This window comes from Cetorhinus maximus, chromosome 11 (genome assembly GCF_964194155.1).
Source record: "Cetorhinus maximus chromosome 11, sCetMax3.hap1.1, whole genome shotgun sequence".
Taxonomy (NCBI): domain Eukaryota; kingdom Metazoa; phylum Chordata; class Chondrichthyes; order Lamniformes; family Cetorhinidae; genus Cetorhinus; species Cetorhinus maximus.
In genome coordinates this window covers 38,089,320-38,107,273 of record NC_135889.1, presented here as the reverse complement: position 1 = coordinate 38,107,273, position 17,954 = coordinate 38,089,320, and the positions used below count along the sequence as shown (strand labels likewise).

General features: G+C 40.0%; 1 protein-coding gene across 1 annotated transcript in view; it reads right to left on the bottom strand.

The window, feature by feature from the left end:
- LOC144686981 (protein boule-like) overlaps nt 1-13,914 on the bottom strand; it is a 157,180-nt gene extending 143,266 nt beyond the window's left edge. The window contains exons 1-3 of the mRNA XM_078552819.1: nt 13,813-13,914; nt 5,753-5,905; nt 5,549-5,640 (exon numbers count right to left, since the gene is read on the bottom strand). Of these exons, the coding sequence (XP_078408945.1) occupies nt 5,549-5,640; nt 5,753-5,905; nt 13,813-13,830 (263 nt within the window). The 5' untranslated portion in view covers nt 13,831-13,914. The remainder of the gene's footprint in view (nt 1-5,548; nt 5,641-5,752; nt 5,906-13,812) is intronic.
- Between the last annotated feature and the right edge of the window lie 4,040 nt (nt 13,915-17,954).

The following is a 17,954-nucleotide window of genomic DNA, read 5'->3' as shown; positions in this document are numbered from 1 at the left end:
AAGCCTCCACAACTCCATCTGGACGGTTCCATCCATCACTGCTTCAACTTGCTGGTCATTCAGCTGTGTCCTGGTCGATTTGACATACTAATCGAGCAGGACAATATCAAACAACTTCACCAGCTACAGGGGTATAGAGGCCAGATCCTCTTCTTCGGCTTGCTTTTACATATAAAAACCTCTGTAGTAACTGCAGCAGGCTACTGCTGTCCCCAAAAGCCCGTCCCAGGACCTCAAAGATCCACTGTGAACTTCTTTGACATTCGTACCTCTTCCCAGTATTTCCAATGGGCCTTCTTGCACAGATGTTCCATCACAAACAGCGCCTGCTCACTCCCTGGGGCCCCGTGACCAACTGCACATCCTCAATCCAATCTTTGGGCACTGGCTCATTGGGTGTCCCTGGCTTTCCCCTGAATCTGTCCAGCTTCCTACCCATGGGCAGAAAACTATCCAACCAGGGGTACCGTGTTCTTCCTTCACAGCGTCAAGAAAACACATCTGGGAGCCTCTGCCAGGTTTTGGCCTGAAGGTTTGGTTTCCTTTGCCCATGCTTCAGCCCCCAATGATACTGGAGCAGCTTTGGCCTCCCTCGTAGACATTGCTAGTCTCAACATTTCCACCACTTTCTCCATCCTGGCCAGGCGCCTTTCCATCTCATCTGCCATGGCCTGATGCTTGCACTGTGGAATCTTGCCAACTATGTAAAAACATAATGTGCGATTTAAGCACACAGGGGGCACGAGGATTAGAAAAAAAGCAAGGTTTTCTTATTCCGCCAGCATCAAAACTGTATAAACTGTCAATGGAAATCGTAACTCCAAGAAACAATCATTTACAGAAAATATTTGCCGCCAACGCGCTAGCTCTCTTTTCTAGTCGGGGCTTCGTCTTGTCACCAGGCCTGTTGAGGCTTGCCCTGTTCCCCTCTTTCTTCATAAAGCTTCTCAGACTCAAGGGGTGCCACCCGTCAGTCTGACTCAGTCCCAATCTCCCTTCATAGCTCTTCAGCCACCCTCAGGGGCTTCAAGCTTCCCTGGGCTTCTGCCATACTGCCACTCAAGTCCTGGCTTTTCCTGACAGCTTTCGCACTTGTCTTGTGGCATCTGGTTCCAGAGTCAAAGACTCTGCAGGGAGGGGGATCACAGGGGCCAACTGGTTTCCCTGATTGGTGGGTGAGAGCACCATCGCCACTACTGCCATAGGCCCCGATACACAAAGAATACGAAGATTTTATTTCACCTTGGTGACTCCAGACATTCCAGTGTGATAATTCTCTCATGTGTAGCTAACACAGTAATCTTCACCATTCAAATACTGCAGTAAAGTTAACACGGGTCAATGGAAGGGTAGGAGAGAGATGTGGATCAGGACCCCAGGTGAGAGGGGCCGAGCGGGCGAGAGAGACACACACAGAGACAGAGACCTAGAGGTGACCTCTCAGCAACACTGAACACATGTTTTGAAAAAACAGCAATAGAGGAGGCAGGGAGGAACTCAAAGTCTGTCTGGACTGCTGGCTTCAACCCACTCCCCCACCCACCCACCACCTTCCATCTCTTGCCAGGAGGTACCTCCAGGCAGCTGGCCTGTTTCCAAAATTGTTTGGGGGTTGGGGGGGCGCAGGGGAAAAGGTGTGTGTGGCCTCTGGTAAAATGGCCCAAGGAGGATGATAGGCCGGCAGTGTGAAATTACCTGCCCATCTCAGTATGCGCCCCTAAATTGGGGCAAAAATTCAGCATGTGTCATGGGCATTTCGTACTTATCAACTGTCTCATTCATTCCTCTTTTACAGCGTGGTACTAGATCATATAGGTTGTACTTTCAAAGCATAAAAATCCATACAGATATTGATCAATCTGGATGTTATTAAAACATAAATAATACTGAATTACCATTAATGGGGTTGGGGCCACAGTTGCATTTCCACACTGCAGAAAGCACACTTCTAGGGCTCCTTCCCAATCTCAAACTTTAGTGGGATCAATTCAACACGTGATCTAGACATAATTGCTAGGTTCATGTTCCTACCAATTATCTGGGTGGGCCAGTTACGTATATCAACTGCCTTCAACCCCTAATTATTAGCAAAAGTTAGGGCTTATTTCACTAACAGTGATCATATACAGCTACTATTAATCCTATAATGTGCATATTGCCATTGACAATACTAAATGTTGACTTTAGTGCTTGTCGCTTCGGTCACTTTCTGTTCCTGAGATTGGCAGTTCATTACTTTATTTCCAGCTTCAGCAGACTGAATAAGCCCCTCCTTGTACACTTGTCCATCCCATCTCTATTCCTGCTCCAATTTATGTTTTTATTCATAACTAGCCATATTTCTTTGTCTCATTTTGATCCATTCTAATCTTTTCTTCTAGATGTTGTATTTAGATCATTTCTAAGGTGTATGTTTTCAGTGCAGGAATATCCCTTGGACAGGGGTATGTAGCAATAAGGGACAAATGTCTGTTGCTGCAGGCCTAAGAAGCCTGTAACTTCTGGGCCTGACTGCTGTCCAGGAATCCATTCTGAGTGGAGCTTCAGGCTGATGTCAGTCATAAAAACATAATAAAATAGCAGTAGATCGGCCCTTGTGCTTGCTCTGCCCTTCAATATGATTTATCTTCTACCTCAACTCCATTTTCTTATGGCGCCTCATAGCCCTCGATTCCCTGAGATCAGGAATCTATTGATCTGTCTTGAATATACTCAAACAGTGAAATATTCACAAACCTCAATTCTTTACCTTGCTGCCGCAGACAAAGTCCGCTAAATGTAAGAGCCTAGGCTTTAGCCTGTGCCAAGCAGAGACCCTGGAAAACGAGGCAGGACACATGGTGATGTTATTTCTATTGCATTACCTTATTATTATTATAATGCTTTGAAGCTGTCTAGGTGTGAGCTCTTTCCCTCCACTAGAAGTAAAAGTGTAGCACAAAGGGGCTAGAAACACCATGTCACAGGTCTCTTCCCCTTTTCCTTTGTGTTGGACTTGGGAAATAAGCAAACACTTGTCACAAAAAACTTAGCTCCCTTCAAGTCTTGCTTAGCATCCATGTTTATTTTTCATGCCCACGTAATCCTGTTGACTACACAACTGCACAGAAATCCTTCATCAAAACCATTTTTGTGTCAAACATTATCATATTTAATTCCTATTACTTTGGCCATTTAGTTTTGTTTGACTAGCATAGTTAAACGGTCAATTTCTGTAATGTCTTCTTTAACTTCACTTTGTTACTTCCTAAGTTGTCTTATCATTCAGTTTCAACATGCATACCATAATCCTGATTCACTTCCTTAAATATCTCTTTATATAATGTTATTTGGAACTGCAGTCAGTGCTACATTAGTGTGTACCTTTGGTTATTACTTTTTCATTAACTTTGAATTCACTTTTAAGTATTCAGATGACCTCCATATATATGTTGAAAACACTGTGTAATGGAACACTTTGTTCTGATCGCTTACCATTTTGTTAACTTATTCTGTTGCCAACTCCTACCCTACATTGGTATAATCAGAGGAAGCGTGCACAAAGTGCACTCTACCTGACATTCTTCTGTGTTTTAGCCATTAGGACAAGATAAGATTCTTCAATACAGGCCCTGCTGCCAGAATTGAAGGCAGAAATCCAGCCACTCCTGTCGGTTTAACAGAGGTACCGGCTGCTTTCCAAAACCTCAAATCAGAAGGCCTGTAGACTGAAAATTGATAGGGCACCTGGGAAAAATGTAAATTACCATTTTAGGTCCTTCATGGTCTTGCTGCCTGTCCATTTTAGATATGCAATTCAAACTCCCTGAATTAAAGGCCTAATGTTTAGGTCATCCTGCATTTATCAGCGTACATGAAATAAGGTGCAAGGCACCATCATGTTCCTCATGCCTTATTTGCAGAGCAGCCACATGCTTACACCTGTTCCACTTTAGTCATCCACATCCTTTTCCTCTGCCTTGAACCTAGAAGCTGGATTCCAAGTGCCAACAGAAGAAACTAAACTCTATAAATACTTCCTTTCCCAGCAAAGATTTATATATCTTTACATTCCAAAAGATTGTTGGACCTCCATTAATCTTCATTCCTTCACCTCCTCAAAACACTTTTGTTATCTACTACAGCTTACTATTGCTCAATCCCAAGCCAAATATTCCCTTTCACACTTCTAAAACAAAAATATTTTAATAGTTCTCAAATCATTTCTTTCCACTATGATTTTTAGCAGCATGTTCAACTCTGGTCCCTGAGACTGGTGGACTCAATGCCCAAACTAGAATTATCTTCACTTTAATTCTAAAGGCATTGTTTTACTGAAAGTACTCACCCATTTTCTACCCGATTAACCTTTTGTAAACACATGGAAGGCTTTGTTGTCTGCTGGAGTCAAACAAGGTAACATCACTTTTTCAGATTTCAGTTATGCCACTAACAGCCAAGATACTATGCTACCTGCTTGGGATGCAAAGTAACTAGATGGCAATGTGATTCCCTGGAGTCCCTCGTGACTTGTTCTTAATTCAGGTTAAATCACTTCCCATTGTTTCATGTAGCCACTTCAGGACATCCCCCATCTGTGATGTCCAAAGGACACAGAAAGCAAAGAAATACTTGTGTGCCTCACGACAGGCTAAAAAATGAAATTTGTTTAAAAACAAATTTAAAAATGAGATTTCCGGTATAAAAATTATAAAAAGGGTTCTCTAAACATGGTTTTTCATGCAAAATCTTTCTCATAGGTTACAAAAAATGAAATTCCTTCCAATTCTCTGGAAATATATCTCAGTTCCTTTTGAAATATCCTTCACAAATGCACTTTCCCTTCTAAATGTGTAGCTTGTCCTGTTCCTTTACACTCACCAGTGATATTGCCAACACTCTCCAAATGTCTGATCTTCTTCATAAAATATTATTTACTTTCCATATGTGCAAAATTTCTGACCCTTTGGCCCCTGGAAACAGTTTATTTTTTCCAACAAAAATCTTGCATAATTTTGAGCACCTCCATTAAATGTCCCTTAACCAGCTCTACTCCAATTATGAACTTTCTTGCCACATCTCAAAATAACCTGAACAAAATATTTCCTATTTCTACTTTCCATTTACTCCTCAAAGTCATTCTCTTACACCTCAAATTTGCTGATCAACAATCTTGCTCAAAGAATATCTGGTATTTTATTTCTGAATACACAACCTCAGGGAATTGCCAGGACCTGTGCAGCTGAGACATAAGCATGCCTCACTTAATCAGCTATACAAACTCACACGTAAACTGCATAAGGTTCATTTAATCTATGGAGTCGGGGGTACAAGAATGAAACATTAGATCTAATAATTTCAGCTCTTGACACTTAATTAGTAAAGTTTTGTCTACGTATTTCCCGTCTATTATGCATACTCCTGAAAATACTGGATGGTATTCCTGAGAACCTGAATCAAAGTCTTTAATCTGCATATTTCTGACTTCTCGCATTTACAATGAAGTTCTCCCCATTATTGAGGTGATTAGTAACTGTTTTTTTTAAATTCAAAATTATTTTGTACTCACCCTTTAGAAACTCCAGCTCTGTCATTTACTATTTTGACTTCTTTAACTGTTCCATATTGAGCAAAAAATTTCCTTAGATCATTTTCATTTGTCTGTGGGAGGGGGGAAAAAAAGCTGCCTGAAACACAAATAGTTTGAATCTACAAACTTCTATTTAATTGCAATTTTTTTTATTAATGAATTAGAATGCATAAAAAAACTGACTTTAAAATCGATTCCTCCTACAAAAATCCGATTGGGAATGACTGTTCCAAATCTTGGGGCACTGGTTGGATTGTTGTTATTCAGTGGCACTGGAGAAACTGGGTTTGGTGATGGAGATGAAGAATCCATCTGTGGCAGATTAGAACTTTGCTGCTGCAAAAGGAAAAGATTTCTTTTTAAAACCGTCAACTCACCAGAACAATAAAACATGCCATAATTGACTTAAATTGGTTCCTGGAATAATGTACTGCAAATCTGCAGTCACTTGCAAGGCTGTTGTTTTCATGTTTTATGATGGGAGTAAGGAATTAAAGCTATTTTCAAATCCAAATTTTAAATGTTATTTCAAAAACCATTGTGAAACTTGAGGTAACATTTTCAAATTTTATTTTGAGAATATGAAATCGTATTTTCCTTCTTCCACATAGGTCTCACCAAATCATATACCTTCTCAAAGTCAGCAATATAATCCAATGTCTGTTAAATTTTCCTTTCTGATCTATTAGTAGATGCAGGTTTGTAACATTCTCTCTTTGAAATCTCCCCCCAATCCAAAACACATGAGTCTCTACTCCTGGGTCTCCACAGACACTGTTGCATGGTGATGAAATGTAAAAATCAAAGTCAGAACAACATGGAACTGAGTACACATTCTTCCAGTTCATAGAGAGTTCCCCCACTTCATTAATTATAAAACCTGCAGCACAAATATCATTATTTTTAATTTCTCTGGCTTCTACCTTCTCTTTTACCTCCTTTAAAAAAAAAAGAGAAACACAAAGGCAATGAGTTCCATCCTTGGTCACCCCCCAGTAACCTATTCTTCAATAACATTAAACAGTATTTTGAAAGACACTGAGATGCTTACTTGTCTCTACTAATCTAACCAACAGGTGATGTATATGAATAAAGAACTGATTTTAAATTTACTTCTGATTACTACATTGATGCCTTTTGATCCTACTTTCTGTGGTTACTTCAAAACAAATTCTTAATTTTTGAAGGGAAGTTAAAAGATAGCTCTCAGAGAATTTTACATGGTCATTATTAATGTTATTATAAAATTACCATTGATGCCTCATCCTGTGTTCCAATGCATATGATTACAAGTACAGGAGGAGATAAGTATATTTAGTCTAATTCCACAATGTGCAATTTTCTCTACGGACTTCAGCCAATTAATTCAATTTCCTAAAGAAAATCAGTAACTATAGGTAAAGCTTTAAACAATGATAAAATTAAGAAATTGTTCTCCCTCTCCCAGAAATTTAATTCAGCAAAATTCTAAGAAATCAATGGTTGTATTCATGATAATTGTATGAACACAGACATGTCCACAAGGCATTTGATCCTCCATGTCAATACTTAACTTTCTAACCTTCAATTTCACGCTAAAAGAATAAATGCCAGTTCTTTTTAAAACTGTTAATCAATTATTTTTGATGGGTCTACAGTCCACATATCTACTACTCCAGCTGTTTTTTTTCCCCAAACTATTCCTATTCTCTAGCCAATCTGAACTCCTGCTGTAGATGCCCAAATCATAGCAACATGGATTAGAATGGAAACTTGGTCCTAAGTCTCCAATATTCTTCTCTCTAGCTAGCTGCTAGGAAAAGAAAGCCCACACCTTGGCTCCATTAATTATACTGTCCAATTTCCCCCTACAAACTATTTAAATTTCTCTCTCCCTCCGTGTAGTTATCTTTGTTTTTCACATTTGAATATTACAGCTGGCAGAAAATGATAGCTATGGAAGACACAAGAATGGCCACTGCAATCTCCAGGGTCAATTCACTTTGAGGTTATGCGCAAGCAGAGTGTGGAACTCTGTCTACCTCTATGGCAGGGTATGGGGTAGAAATCTCCTTAATTGAAGCAGAATTAAAACAAGCTGTAAACTTAAGGAGCTAACATCACTTTCATTGCTCAGAAAAGATAACAGGGCTGATTATTGCAATTGTATTTAAAATATACATATACACACAATTTGATCATGAAATATACATTTTTAAAATGAAACAAGAACCAGTCAACACTCATGAATGAAACAAGGAACATTTAATTAAGTCATTGCAGTTTTGAAAAGTAGCCAGTTGCTCTGACGCAGGCCCCCAGAGATCCTCCTGAAGCAGATGCAGCAGAAGAGGGAATGCCTACTTGAAGTGCTTGGGGAAAAGCCACAGATATCAATGGCTCTCGCCATGTCACCAAGCATAACTTTTTTGACATTTAGACAGCAGTGCAATTCCGTAAGTTTAATAACTCAACGAGGACAGGCATGGTAGCCAGTATCTCCATCAATGCCGAATGCATTATACTCTCTTGCATGTCAGTCCACTCCTCAGCTCAAGTATTCATGGGATACCAAAGGCATGCAATGTGCATCATGGTTCACTTTTCCAAATACAGTAAAGTCCCACTGTTTGCGTCTTCCTTGTTCGCGTTTTCACTTACCTGCACTTTGTACACAGTATCGCTCAACGCATGAGCAATGCTCACTTATCCGCGGTTTCTTCTCTCTCTCTCCTTTTCCCGGGGAGACTGCAGCCATGACGGAAAAAAAACTGAAATCGTTTCAGCTGAAGTGCAGTCCCAACAAAGGGATTAACTTGGAAATATTAGAATTGCTGGGTCCAGAGCTACAATAACGGTTCTATTCAATTTTAAATCTTCACTGATGTATTGCTCAGAGGCTCCTCCGTCTGTCATATACAGGTACTGCACCACATTTTTGCTGGAGTCCCATACTGTCCTCATACGGCTGGAACCCATCTAATTGAATCCCATTCAAAAATGTTCTCCCTTTGCAATTTCGCCGTTTGTGAGATATCGCAGGAATGTAATGTCCATGAATGGCAGGACTTTCACATACGCATAGACCTCCTTTCACAAGATTTACATGCATGGTCACTCTTTACATTCTCACTTCATGTCTGTTTCCTTACCCCTGTAACATTTCCCACTTTTGACAGCTGGAAAGCACAGAATGCCATGAAAAGTTTAGGCCTTTTATGCGGCCTTTTCCTTCTTGCATGGTAAGACGGCATTTAATGCATAAAAGTCTGCACCAGATATGATCTGATGTAGGCATCTGGCATACTACAAGAAAGGGGTAGTGGAACTCCTAGAGATAGAGTGTTGCCTGTCAGGGACAGAGAAATCACAGGACCAGTGCCAATTGTAGGCAATTCTTGTCCATCTCTTTCTTTTCCTTCTCTTACTGCAGCAACAGTCAACCTCCATTAAATTGAATTCTTGATCCTTTAGGATTTCTCTGCCAATGACACATTATAACCTCTCCTTCTCTTCTCTAGAGAAATCACAGGGAAGCAAAGGAGGATGTGCCAGTCAACTCAACTGCAAGGCCATCACTAGTGTACTTGCTTATATCAATATTTGTTTTCTCTCTTTTCATCAATTCTAAGATTCAGCCTCAGGAGACGAGTAGTGGGGATGTGGATGTTATTCTGGGTGGATCACAGAGCATGAGAAAGAAAGTGAAATGAGGAATTTTGTGGGCCTTAGTGCAAGTTCAGGAGGTGACCCATTGGCTACAAAAAGATGTTAGCCAAGTATCACACCTGAATGTGGGGCAGTGAGGACAATCTCCAGTCGATATTGATCGCAGGAGTCATGTCAGAGTCATTGACATTCCATATGCCAAAATAACACAAATCTCGTAACTGCAAGGAGCCTTGGTGAAGGGGCCACACCTCTACAGCCATCAACTCACCAATGGGCCAGTTGTTCCACCGATCATAAACTAAGGAGAAACAGGGCACAGTGCAAGTGGTATTGCATAAATCCTCAAAATAACTGCTCTCTATTAGGGTAGCAGAATGGGGAAGTTCTCCGGTCAACAAAATCAGGTGCTTCCACTTGTGGTAAGGTGAAAGCTGTGCCAGGTAGCTACAAATGAAATTTAACCTGATGCAGGGACATCCCTGAGCCACCCTTAGACCAGGATCAGAAAATGGCCTTTTCAACTCTAGGATCAGATGAACGATTAAACCCTGTTCACTCTTTTGAACAACTCAAAATATTATCTGGATACATCAGTAATCAGTTAACAACTTTCTTCCTACTGCAGATTCTTTAAAAGGATAACATTTTAAAGAACACAGAAGTTGTGTTCTCCAATAATAACGAACATTTATTTTGTGTCACTGTCAGGTCAAGTACAATTAACTTCCATTTTTTGAGTCTGTTGTTTCAGGGTTTCTAGACCAATCTGATTTTAAAGAACTCAAACCAAGCCAAACTGTAATTTTGAATAGGCAACATCATCTTGTTAGTAACACATTTTTCCGCTGTCCTACTGTTACTTCTAGGATTTTGACTACCTTAGCACTTAAAGCACTGGCCACAAAGCAGCTACTCAAAATCAAAATATATGCATTAACTTTATCTTGTTCTACAATATTTTTCTATGATTGTTTGTTAATGATTTCCCAACCTTCATTAATATGGTCAGTTTGTCTCTAATTAAATGCAGCAACTCCTAAATTTCTATTATTGTTTCCTTCACCTCTCTTTTTGCTGTTTAGTTATCGGGACCTAAACAACTGATAAGTTAAATTTGGCATAAAACAGAAGTGCTATAAATACACAAGATTAATCAGCAAATGCAAGAAAATAAGATGATGCCACTTTGTGCGTGTAATCAGTCATTGCAATTCAAGACTAAAGGAACAACATTTTATGAAGATATTTACTGTCCTAAATTCAGGTATATATAGCTTTTCTTTTTTGGAATTTGGAACTTCTATAATCAGTAAGATTTTATATTGATTTTCCTAATTTTACTTCAGACAACAATTAAATATAAAAGCATGTTAGCTATTATTGAGATTCATGAACAAGCAAGCAAACTGTCCAATAAAACTATGAGAAAAACTGGCAGAAAAAAAAAATTAAAAACTATACTATACCCAACATTACTATTTATACTCATTTATGGCTGATCAGAACATGCTCAACAGTAGAGACAGAAGATCAGCTATGACTGTATTGAACGATGGGGCAGATTCAAGGGGCTCCATGGTCTATGCTTGCTCTTATTAATGTTCTTATGCTCAGCTACAGAAGTTGAACCACAAAAGATGGTACATTTGAAAATAAAGCTCCTTTCCACATTCTTCTCTAGGTAGCATCCTCGATTGTTTGAGGGTTGCTGAACCACGGTTAATGCCGTAATTTTATTACCGGGTAAAGTGAGGTGGCAGACTCCAAACCCACCTCAGCCGGAATGGGAATCAAATCCGCACTGTTGGCGTTATTTTCAACACATGCTAACCTCACCCCTTTCCTCATTAAATATTTATAATTTAGTAAAATCAAATAACACCAAAAATCCCAAAAAGTATAAATAGGTCTTCAAACTAAATGGTGAACTCAGATTTAAATTTAAATCTGTTTGAATAAAGAAATACCACTTAGGCCTTAATTGTTCTCAAATATTAATTTATACAACATGAATGGGTTGCATTAATTTTTTTTGGTTTAATTTTGTAAATTTAGAATTTTTGTAATTTCCCAATACATTTCACAGCATTTTATTTACACAGAACGTTTTACTCATCATTTAAAATGTACTTTATATCTGTTTCACATGCAGATCTTAAGGTAAAAGGAATAACAGGTTTGAATTATTTTCAGTACAACTGTTGAAAGAGTCTCTGATTTGGTTTGCTGTGCTATGCTATTCAAAGAAAAGTTCCCACTGGATATAGACTGTATGTATCTGTCTAACAGTGGTTTGCAATTTTCTTGAGGAAAATCAGATTTCGCAACTGGTTAGTTGATACTTAAATTTTCTATCAAGGGAGAAATCTACTGGGGAAATCAGAATTTATATCATTCCTGCAACAGCACAGGTTAAATTCCTATATCAGCTGTGGTACTCACCAGTGGCTGGCCTCCTTGCCATACTTTATGTGGCATGGTGCCCTCAACTAAATAACCAATTTTCTCTCTCTATTGGAGAGGGATGCCCATGGTCCTCCGTGGACTACAGGTAATTACCAATTAAATAAAATGATAATTTTACATATTTGGTGTTACACCAGTGCAGTGAGCAATGATGTAAATTAAAATCTTAGAATTAAAACTCATGGCAAATGATCTTGGAATGGAAAAAGTGTGAACCATTCATGAAATCTGAAAATTCCCCAATGAACATTATTCTTGATTTTGATTTCTGATTTAACTTCAAACTTTACTTACTTTTAAACAATTTGTTTCATACAAAATTATTTTCAATCTTCAATATTTTGAAATATCTAAAATTTGTAGGTTTCACATTTGCCCCATTTTTACTGGATTTCTCTAGCGTTCACCTTATGTTCGATATTAAGGAATGTGGAAAAGCAGCTGAACTCCTCCATCACCATGAGAAGCTCTTACCTGCAATCCCAAGAACCATGCATAATTCATTTCCAAAGTTTCAACAAGTGAATCCATGATTTTCCGTTTCAAAACAAATTTAAGCATCCTCTAGAAGGCCTTTCTTTTCTTTCTGGATAGGTTACAGCTCATTTAACTTTTGAACTATTATTAAAAATCAAAACTCCCAATAAAATAACTCAGTAAAAACAAGTTTATACATGTATTGTGTATACCACAATTTGATAACGCTTCTAAGTCTCGCCAAACCATTTATTATAGATATGTATAAAATTACAACTCGACGTTGTATTTGTCGCCCCAATGGCTGAACGGCATTTAAACAATAATCCTCGTGCTGGAGCCGGCCTCTCCGCGCAGGCGCGACTCCCGCAGCCGTTACCCTGGGCACGCGGCTCTCTTCTCTCCCTCCCCCCCCCCCCCCAACCACCACCAGCTAACGGCAACGACACAACAGCCACGCGGGCCGCCTCCGCTTTCTCTAGTTTTTAAACGAATAAAGCACGAAGAAGCAACGTAGGCAACAGAAAACCACCCGTTATTTCCAATCGCCGAATTTTGACTCTACATAGAAATCGGCACAACAAATCTCGCTTGACCCTCCCCATTATCAACATTTAAAAAAACATCGTTTAATTTTGCTCACCTATTTTTTTTGTAAAATGTAATAAATGTATTCAACACCTGTGGTATATATGTGTGTGTGTGTGTGTGTGTAGTCCGGTCACGCCGATTTAAAGCGAATCACAATCCGCTTGGTGTCCGCGGAGATCGGACCAAACTGGTGAGAACTGGAACCAGTGCGCCCGCGCAACGGCTTTTGGCGGGAATCTGCGGAAAGGCGACGCTCGCAAATTCTAACCCCCCCGCCCCCCCATTAACAAATAGACCAACAAAAATAACCCTCCAAACACCATGGAGACGCTAATGTTGGACCTGCTTATTACTGCCGTTAACATCTAAATTCTACTGTAAACATCGCCGGCAAAGTAAGTTATCAAACTATACGATACCATTGTTTTCCTCCCATATCCACCCCCCCATCGAACAAAATCATGACCAAATAACGACAACCGGGATTTAATGTCCAAAATTACTGAATCGGACAACAGCCCAATTCAAAAGTTGGTATCGTTCAAACTGTTGCTAACTTCAATCTTATTGTTAAAACGAGTTCTTATTCTGAAAGCGTAAACCCTGACAATTTCGCACCTTTCTTTTCCAGAGATTACAAATTGGAGTACGTAATCTCGTTAAACAATTTTAAATTCAAAAAGAAATACATCGAAGACGAAATCCTAGCCCAAAATCTCAGTCACCCCGACAGTACCCTTCACAATGGCGTCGAAGTAAAGCGGCGGCGTGGCCATGTTTTGCCGGCACGCCTTCCCGAACCTCTCCCACCTCCTAGCCCACACTGTAATATCGAGGTGTCCGTTCTATCCCACATGTATTAATAGTTTACATATAAATATCTATCTGAGTGAAGGAACCAGCCGGCGCTGTGTCTGTGATTACAATCCGATTATAATCGGATTGGTCAATGTAACAGACAATCCCTTCCCAAGTGTTGGGAAACAGCTTCACGGCGACTCTTCCTGCCCCCAACCCACCGCCGGTCCAGCTGTGGGGTCGCTGCCTCGGTCACTCACCGTTCCTTCGGTGTCCATCTACACAGGCAGGTTGTTTTCAGGGGTGTCACCGATTTTACTCAACGCGCAAAAAAGCCCTTTGGTTCTGTACTTGGGTTTGTGGGCAACTGGCAGCACCTTAAATTACCGGGTCATACCACATCGAGTCAGTGACCGGGGGCGGCCAAACCCCCACTGGCTCCACTCACAAACCAAACCAATCAAATCCCAGGGACACTGAGTCCGCCTTAAATATCATTAAATATTCAGTGACAGTGACCGCTTATTTGTTTCCGAAGCAAATTTTAGCAACAAGAAACTTTGTGTTCAACGAAGAATAAAAAATCCTTGTTTTGTAATTTTCATTTTGGAAAGCTTTACTTTCCTGAAGTCACTGCACAACTGTTGCTGTTGTCAATCATGTTGCAGTTAGTTCAGTGTCTGTGTAGTTGGCGAGGTCAATCACGAATATAATGTGCGTCAGAAAGTTGATTTGGGTTTTAGTCACAACGGTTGTGTTGAGAAAGAAAGCGCACACCTACCCGAAGCTACTGACGGCTGTTTGCCTGGAGGGCTTGTTAGCGGGGGGATTGCAATTAACCCATAGGAGAGGCTGCGTGCGGCTGAACTTTTGCTCTCACATCACCATTCGTGCGGCTTTGACCTCCCTTGCCCAGCATTCCTCTGAAGTATCAGTTGACAGATAAACGCTTCAGTAGGAAATTGAAACGACGTCTTATTTGTAATGTGTCAAGCTATTTGAAAGCACTTTTATAATGGAGCTTATTTGATTTATTAATTATTGAATGATTACATGCATCCGACTGTCCCAAACAGCACTTGTCTCGATGGTTAATTTATTTTTGTTTCTACACGCAAAATGCAATCTTAAACTGACCATATAGGCAGGTACATACACAAAAACACATGATTAATCCATTATTTTGTAAATTCGTGATCTTTCAGCAGACAGGAAAAAATCAAGTGAACATGGAGATATAAGTTGTGTTTTATACGATTTTATCAGCTCAAACTAAATATTTGTAAAATGTATTTAATAAAGAATTGTGGGTTAGGAGCTTGCGGGTCAAAATGTACATAAACACTCAAAAGAATTGGTTTTGTTGGAGGGAAATGAAGGGTGTACAATATCTCAATGTTATCAATGGTAGTTTTGAACAAAAACATTTCAAAGATTATTTCATAATATAGCTTTAAACAAGCTTTGAATGAACTTAAAATGACAATGCATTGATTGTTAATTGAAGGAAATTGTAGTCCCAATGGTTATGAAATTATTAAAAATTTAATCTATTATGTAACACAAAATGTGCTGATTAGGTGAAAGTTCATTTTTTTACTCACTCCTAAGATGTGGACATCGATTGCTAGGCCAGCATTTATTGCCCACCCTTAATTGGCCTTGGAAAGGTGGTGGTGAGTTACCTTCTTTGAACTGCTGCTGTTCATACAGTGAAGGTACTGCCACAGTGATGTGACAGGAATTCCAGGATTTTGATCCAGCAATTGTGAAGGAATGGTGATATATTTCCAGGTCAGGGTGGTGTGTAACTTGGTAGTGAACTTCCAGGTGTAGTGTTCCCATTCACCTGCTACCCTTATCCTTTTAGGTGAACATAAGAACACGGCTGTGAAGTCTGCCCATGTCATTCAATATGATCAGGCTGATATTCAACCTCAACTCCACTTTCCCACTGCTCCCTGTATTCTTTGATTCCCTGGGAGACCAGAAACCCATCTATCTCAGTCTTAAATATATTTAATGATGGAACATCCACAACCATCTGGGGTAGAGATTTCCAAAGATTTGCAACCCTCTGAGTGAAGAAATTTCTCCTCATCTCTCCTAAATGATTGACCCCTTATCCTGTTATGTTGCCAGTGTTCTAGATTCCCCAGCCAAGGGAAACAACCTCTCAGTGTCTACCCTGTCAAGTTCCTTCAGAATCTTGTATGTTTCAATGAGATCATCTCTCATTCTTCTAAACACCAGAATATATAGGCCCAATTTACTCAGCCTCTCATTATCGGAAAACCCTCTCATCCTAGGAACCAACCTAGTGAACTTTTGCTGTTCTGCCTCCAAGACAAGTATATACTTCCTTAAATCCAGAGACCAAAACTGTGCACAGTACTCCCAGGTGTGGCTTCACCAAAGTCCTGTACAATTGTAGCAGGACTTCCTTGTTCTTGTATCTATTATGATCTGCATAGAGTCTGAAAACCTTTAAAAAAATAAACTCGAACTTCAATCAATAGCTTAATGGTTAACACAGAAAAAATTCATTTTTTTATTCATTCATGGGATGTGGGTGTCACTGGCTAGGCCAGAATTTATTGCCCATCCCTGATTGCCCTAGAGAAGGTGGTGGTGAGCTGCCTTCTTGAACCACTGCAATCCATGTTGTGTGGGTACACCCACAGTACTGTTAGGGAGGAAGTTCCAGAACTTGAACCCAGCAACAGTGAAGGAACAGCGATATATTTTCAAGACAGGATGATAGGTGGTTTGGAGGGGAACTTAAAGGAGGTGGTGCTCCCATGTGTCTACTGCCCTTTCCTTCTAGATGGTAGTGGTTGTAGGTTTGGAAGGTGCTGTCTAAGGAGCCTTGGTGAGTTCATGCAGTGCATCTTGTAGATGGTGCACACTGCTGCCACTGTGCGTCGGTGGTAGAGGGAGTGAATGTTTGTGCAATGGGTGCCAATCAAGTGGGCTGCTTTGTCCTGGATGGTGTCAAGCTTCTTGAGTGTTGTTGGAGCTGCACTCATCCAGGCAGGTGGAGAGTATTCCATCACACTCCTGACTTGTGCCTTGTAGATGGCGGACAGGTTTTGAGGAGTCAGAAGATGAGTTATGCACCACAGGATTCCTAGCCTCTGATGTTTTAAGACATCTACTGTATCAGACAGACTAAAAGCGCTATTGACTAAACACTACTTTTGTAGGAATGGTATACTGTGTCCCATTCTTATTTTTGACACAACCAAAGAAACCCACTATCAGGTATATGTTACACTATCCTTTGAGTAGTCACTCAAATCTCCCAGAATCAGTCCAAAAAGATTTTTAGTGCCTGAGGGTTTATTCTGTTCTCTCCCATTTTTTGCCTGGTAACTTCTAACCCCAGGACAGTTCTTCAAGATGAGAGTATTACTGGAGATCCTCCTTCTTGCACAAGATGGGAAAATCTTCCAGCTTCGATGTAACTTCTCAAAAATGTAGTCTTTTCAATCTGAATGTGAATTTCCACCCACTTTCCAGTGCAGTGAACCAAAGAAACCTTTGATCTTTAGCTGCTCTCTCTCTCTCTCCCAGACCCTGATAGGCTAACTGCCTGTGAGTTATCAAGGATACCTTAGACTCATCATCTCTCAAAGCATGAATCACATGGGCCTTGTATCCAGGTAGAAATGCTGATTAGCTATCCTTGAGAGCCCAACTCTTTTTCATCTTGAAACTAAATAAACAGTTTAAAGCATAGCTGAAGCACAACCTGGCATTCTCAACACTTTTCTGGGACTTTGTAGACTCAGACTATCCACTGTTAGCACACAGGCTGCTGCCATTATCGTCAAGTCTTGTTCCTTCTTCCCAGTAAAAGAAATCTGGGCCCGCTTTAGTCTCTAACAATGAAACCACCCAGGCCTGCTGTCAGGCAGACTTCGGAACAGGTCACATGACCACCTTCATTTTTATCCGAAAGTAAATTCACAGTACGAAAACATAACTTCATAAACCTCATAATTGTAACATACTTCAATACCATTGCAATAAAGGCCAACTTTTCATTTGCATTCCTACTTGCAATTTGCCTTCCTAATTGATTGCTATACCTGCATGCTAACTTTCTGTGTTCCTTGTATGAGTACATCCAAATATCTCTGAACATCAACATTTACAAGTTTCACACTTTAAAAAAAAATCCTGCTTTTTTATTTTCACTACCAAAGAAAATAACCTCACAGTTCCCCACATTGTGTTCTATCTGTCACCTTCTTGCCCACTCACTTAACCTGTCAATAACTCTTTGCAGCCTGTTTATGCCCCCTCACAGCGTACATTCCCATCTAACTTTCTTTCATCAGCAAACCTAGATATATTACCCTCTGTCTCATCATCTGTGTCATTAATATAGATTGTT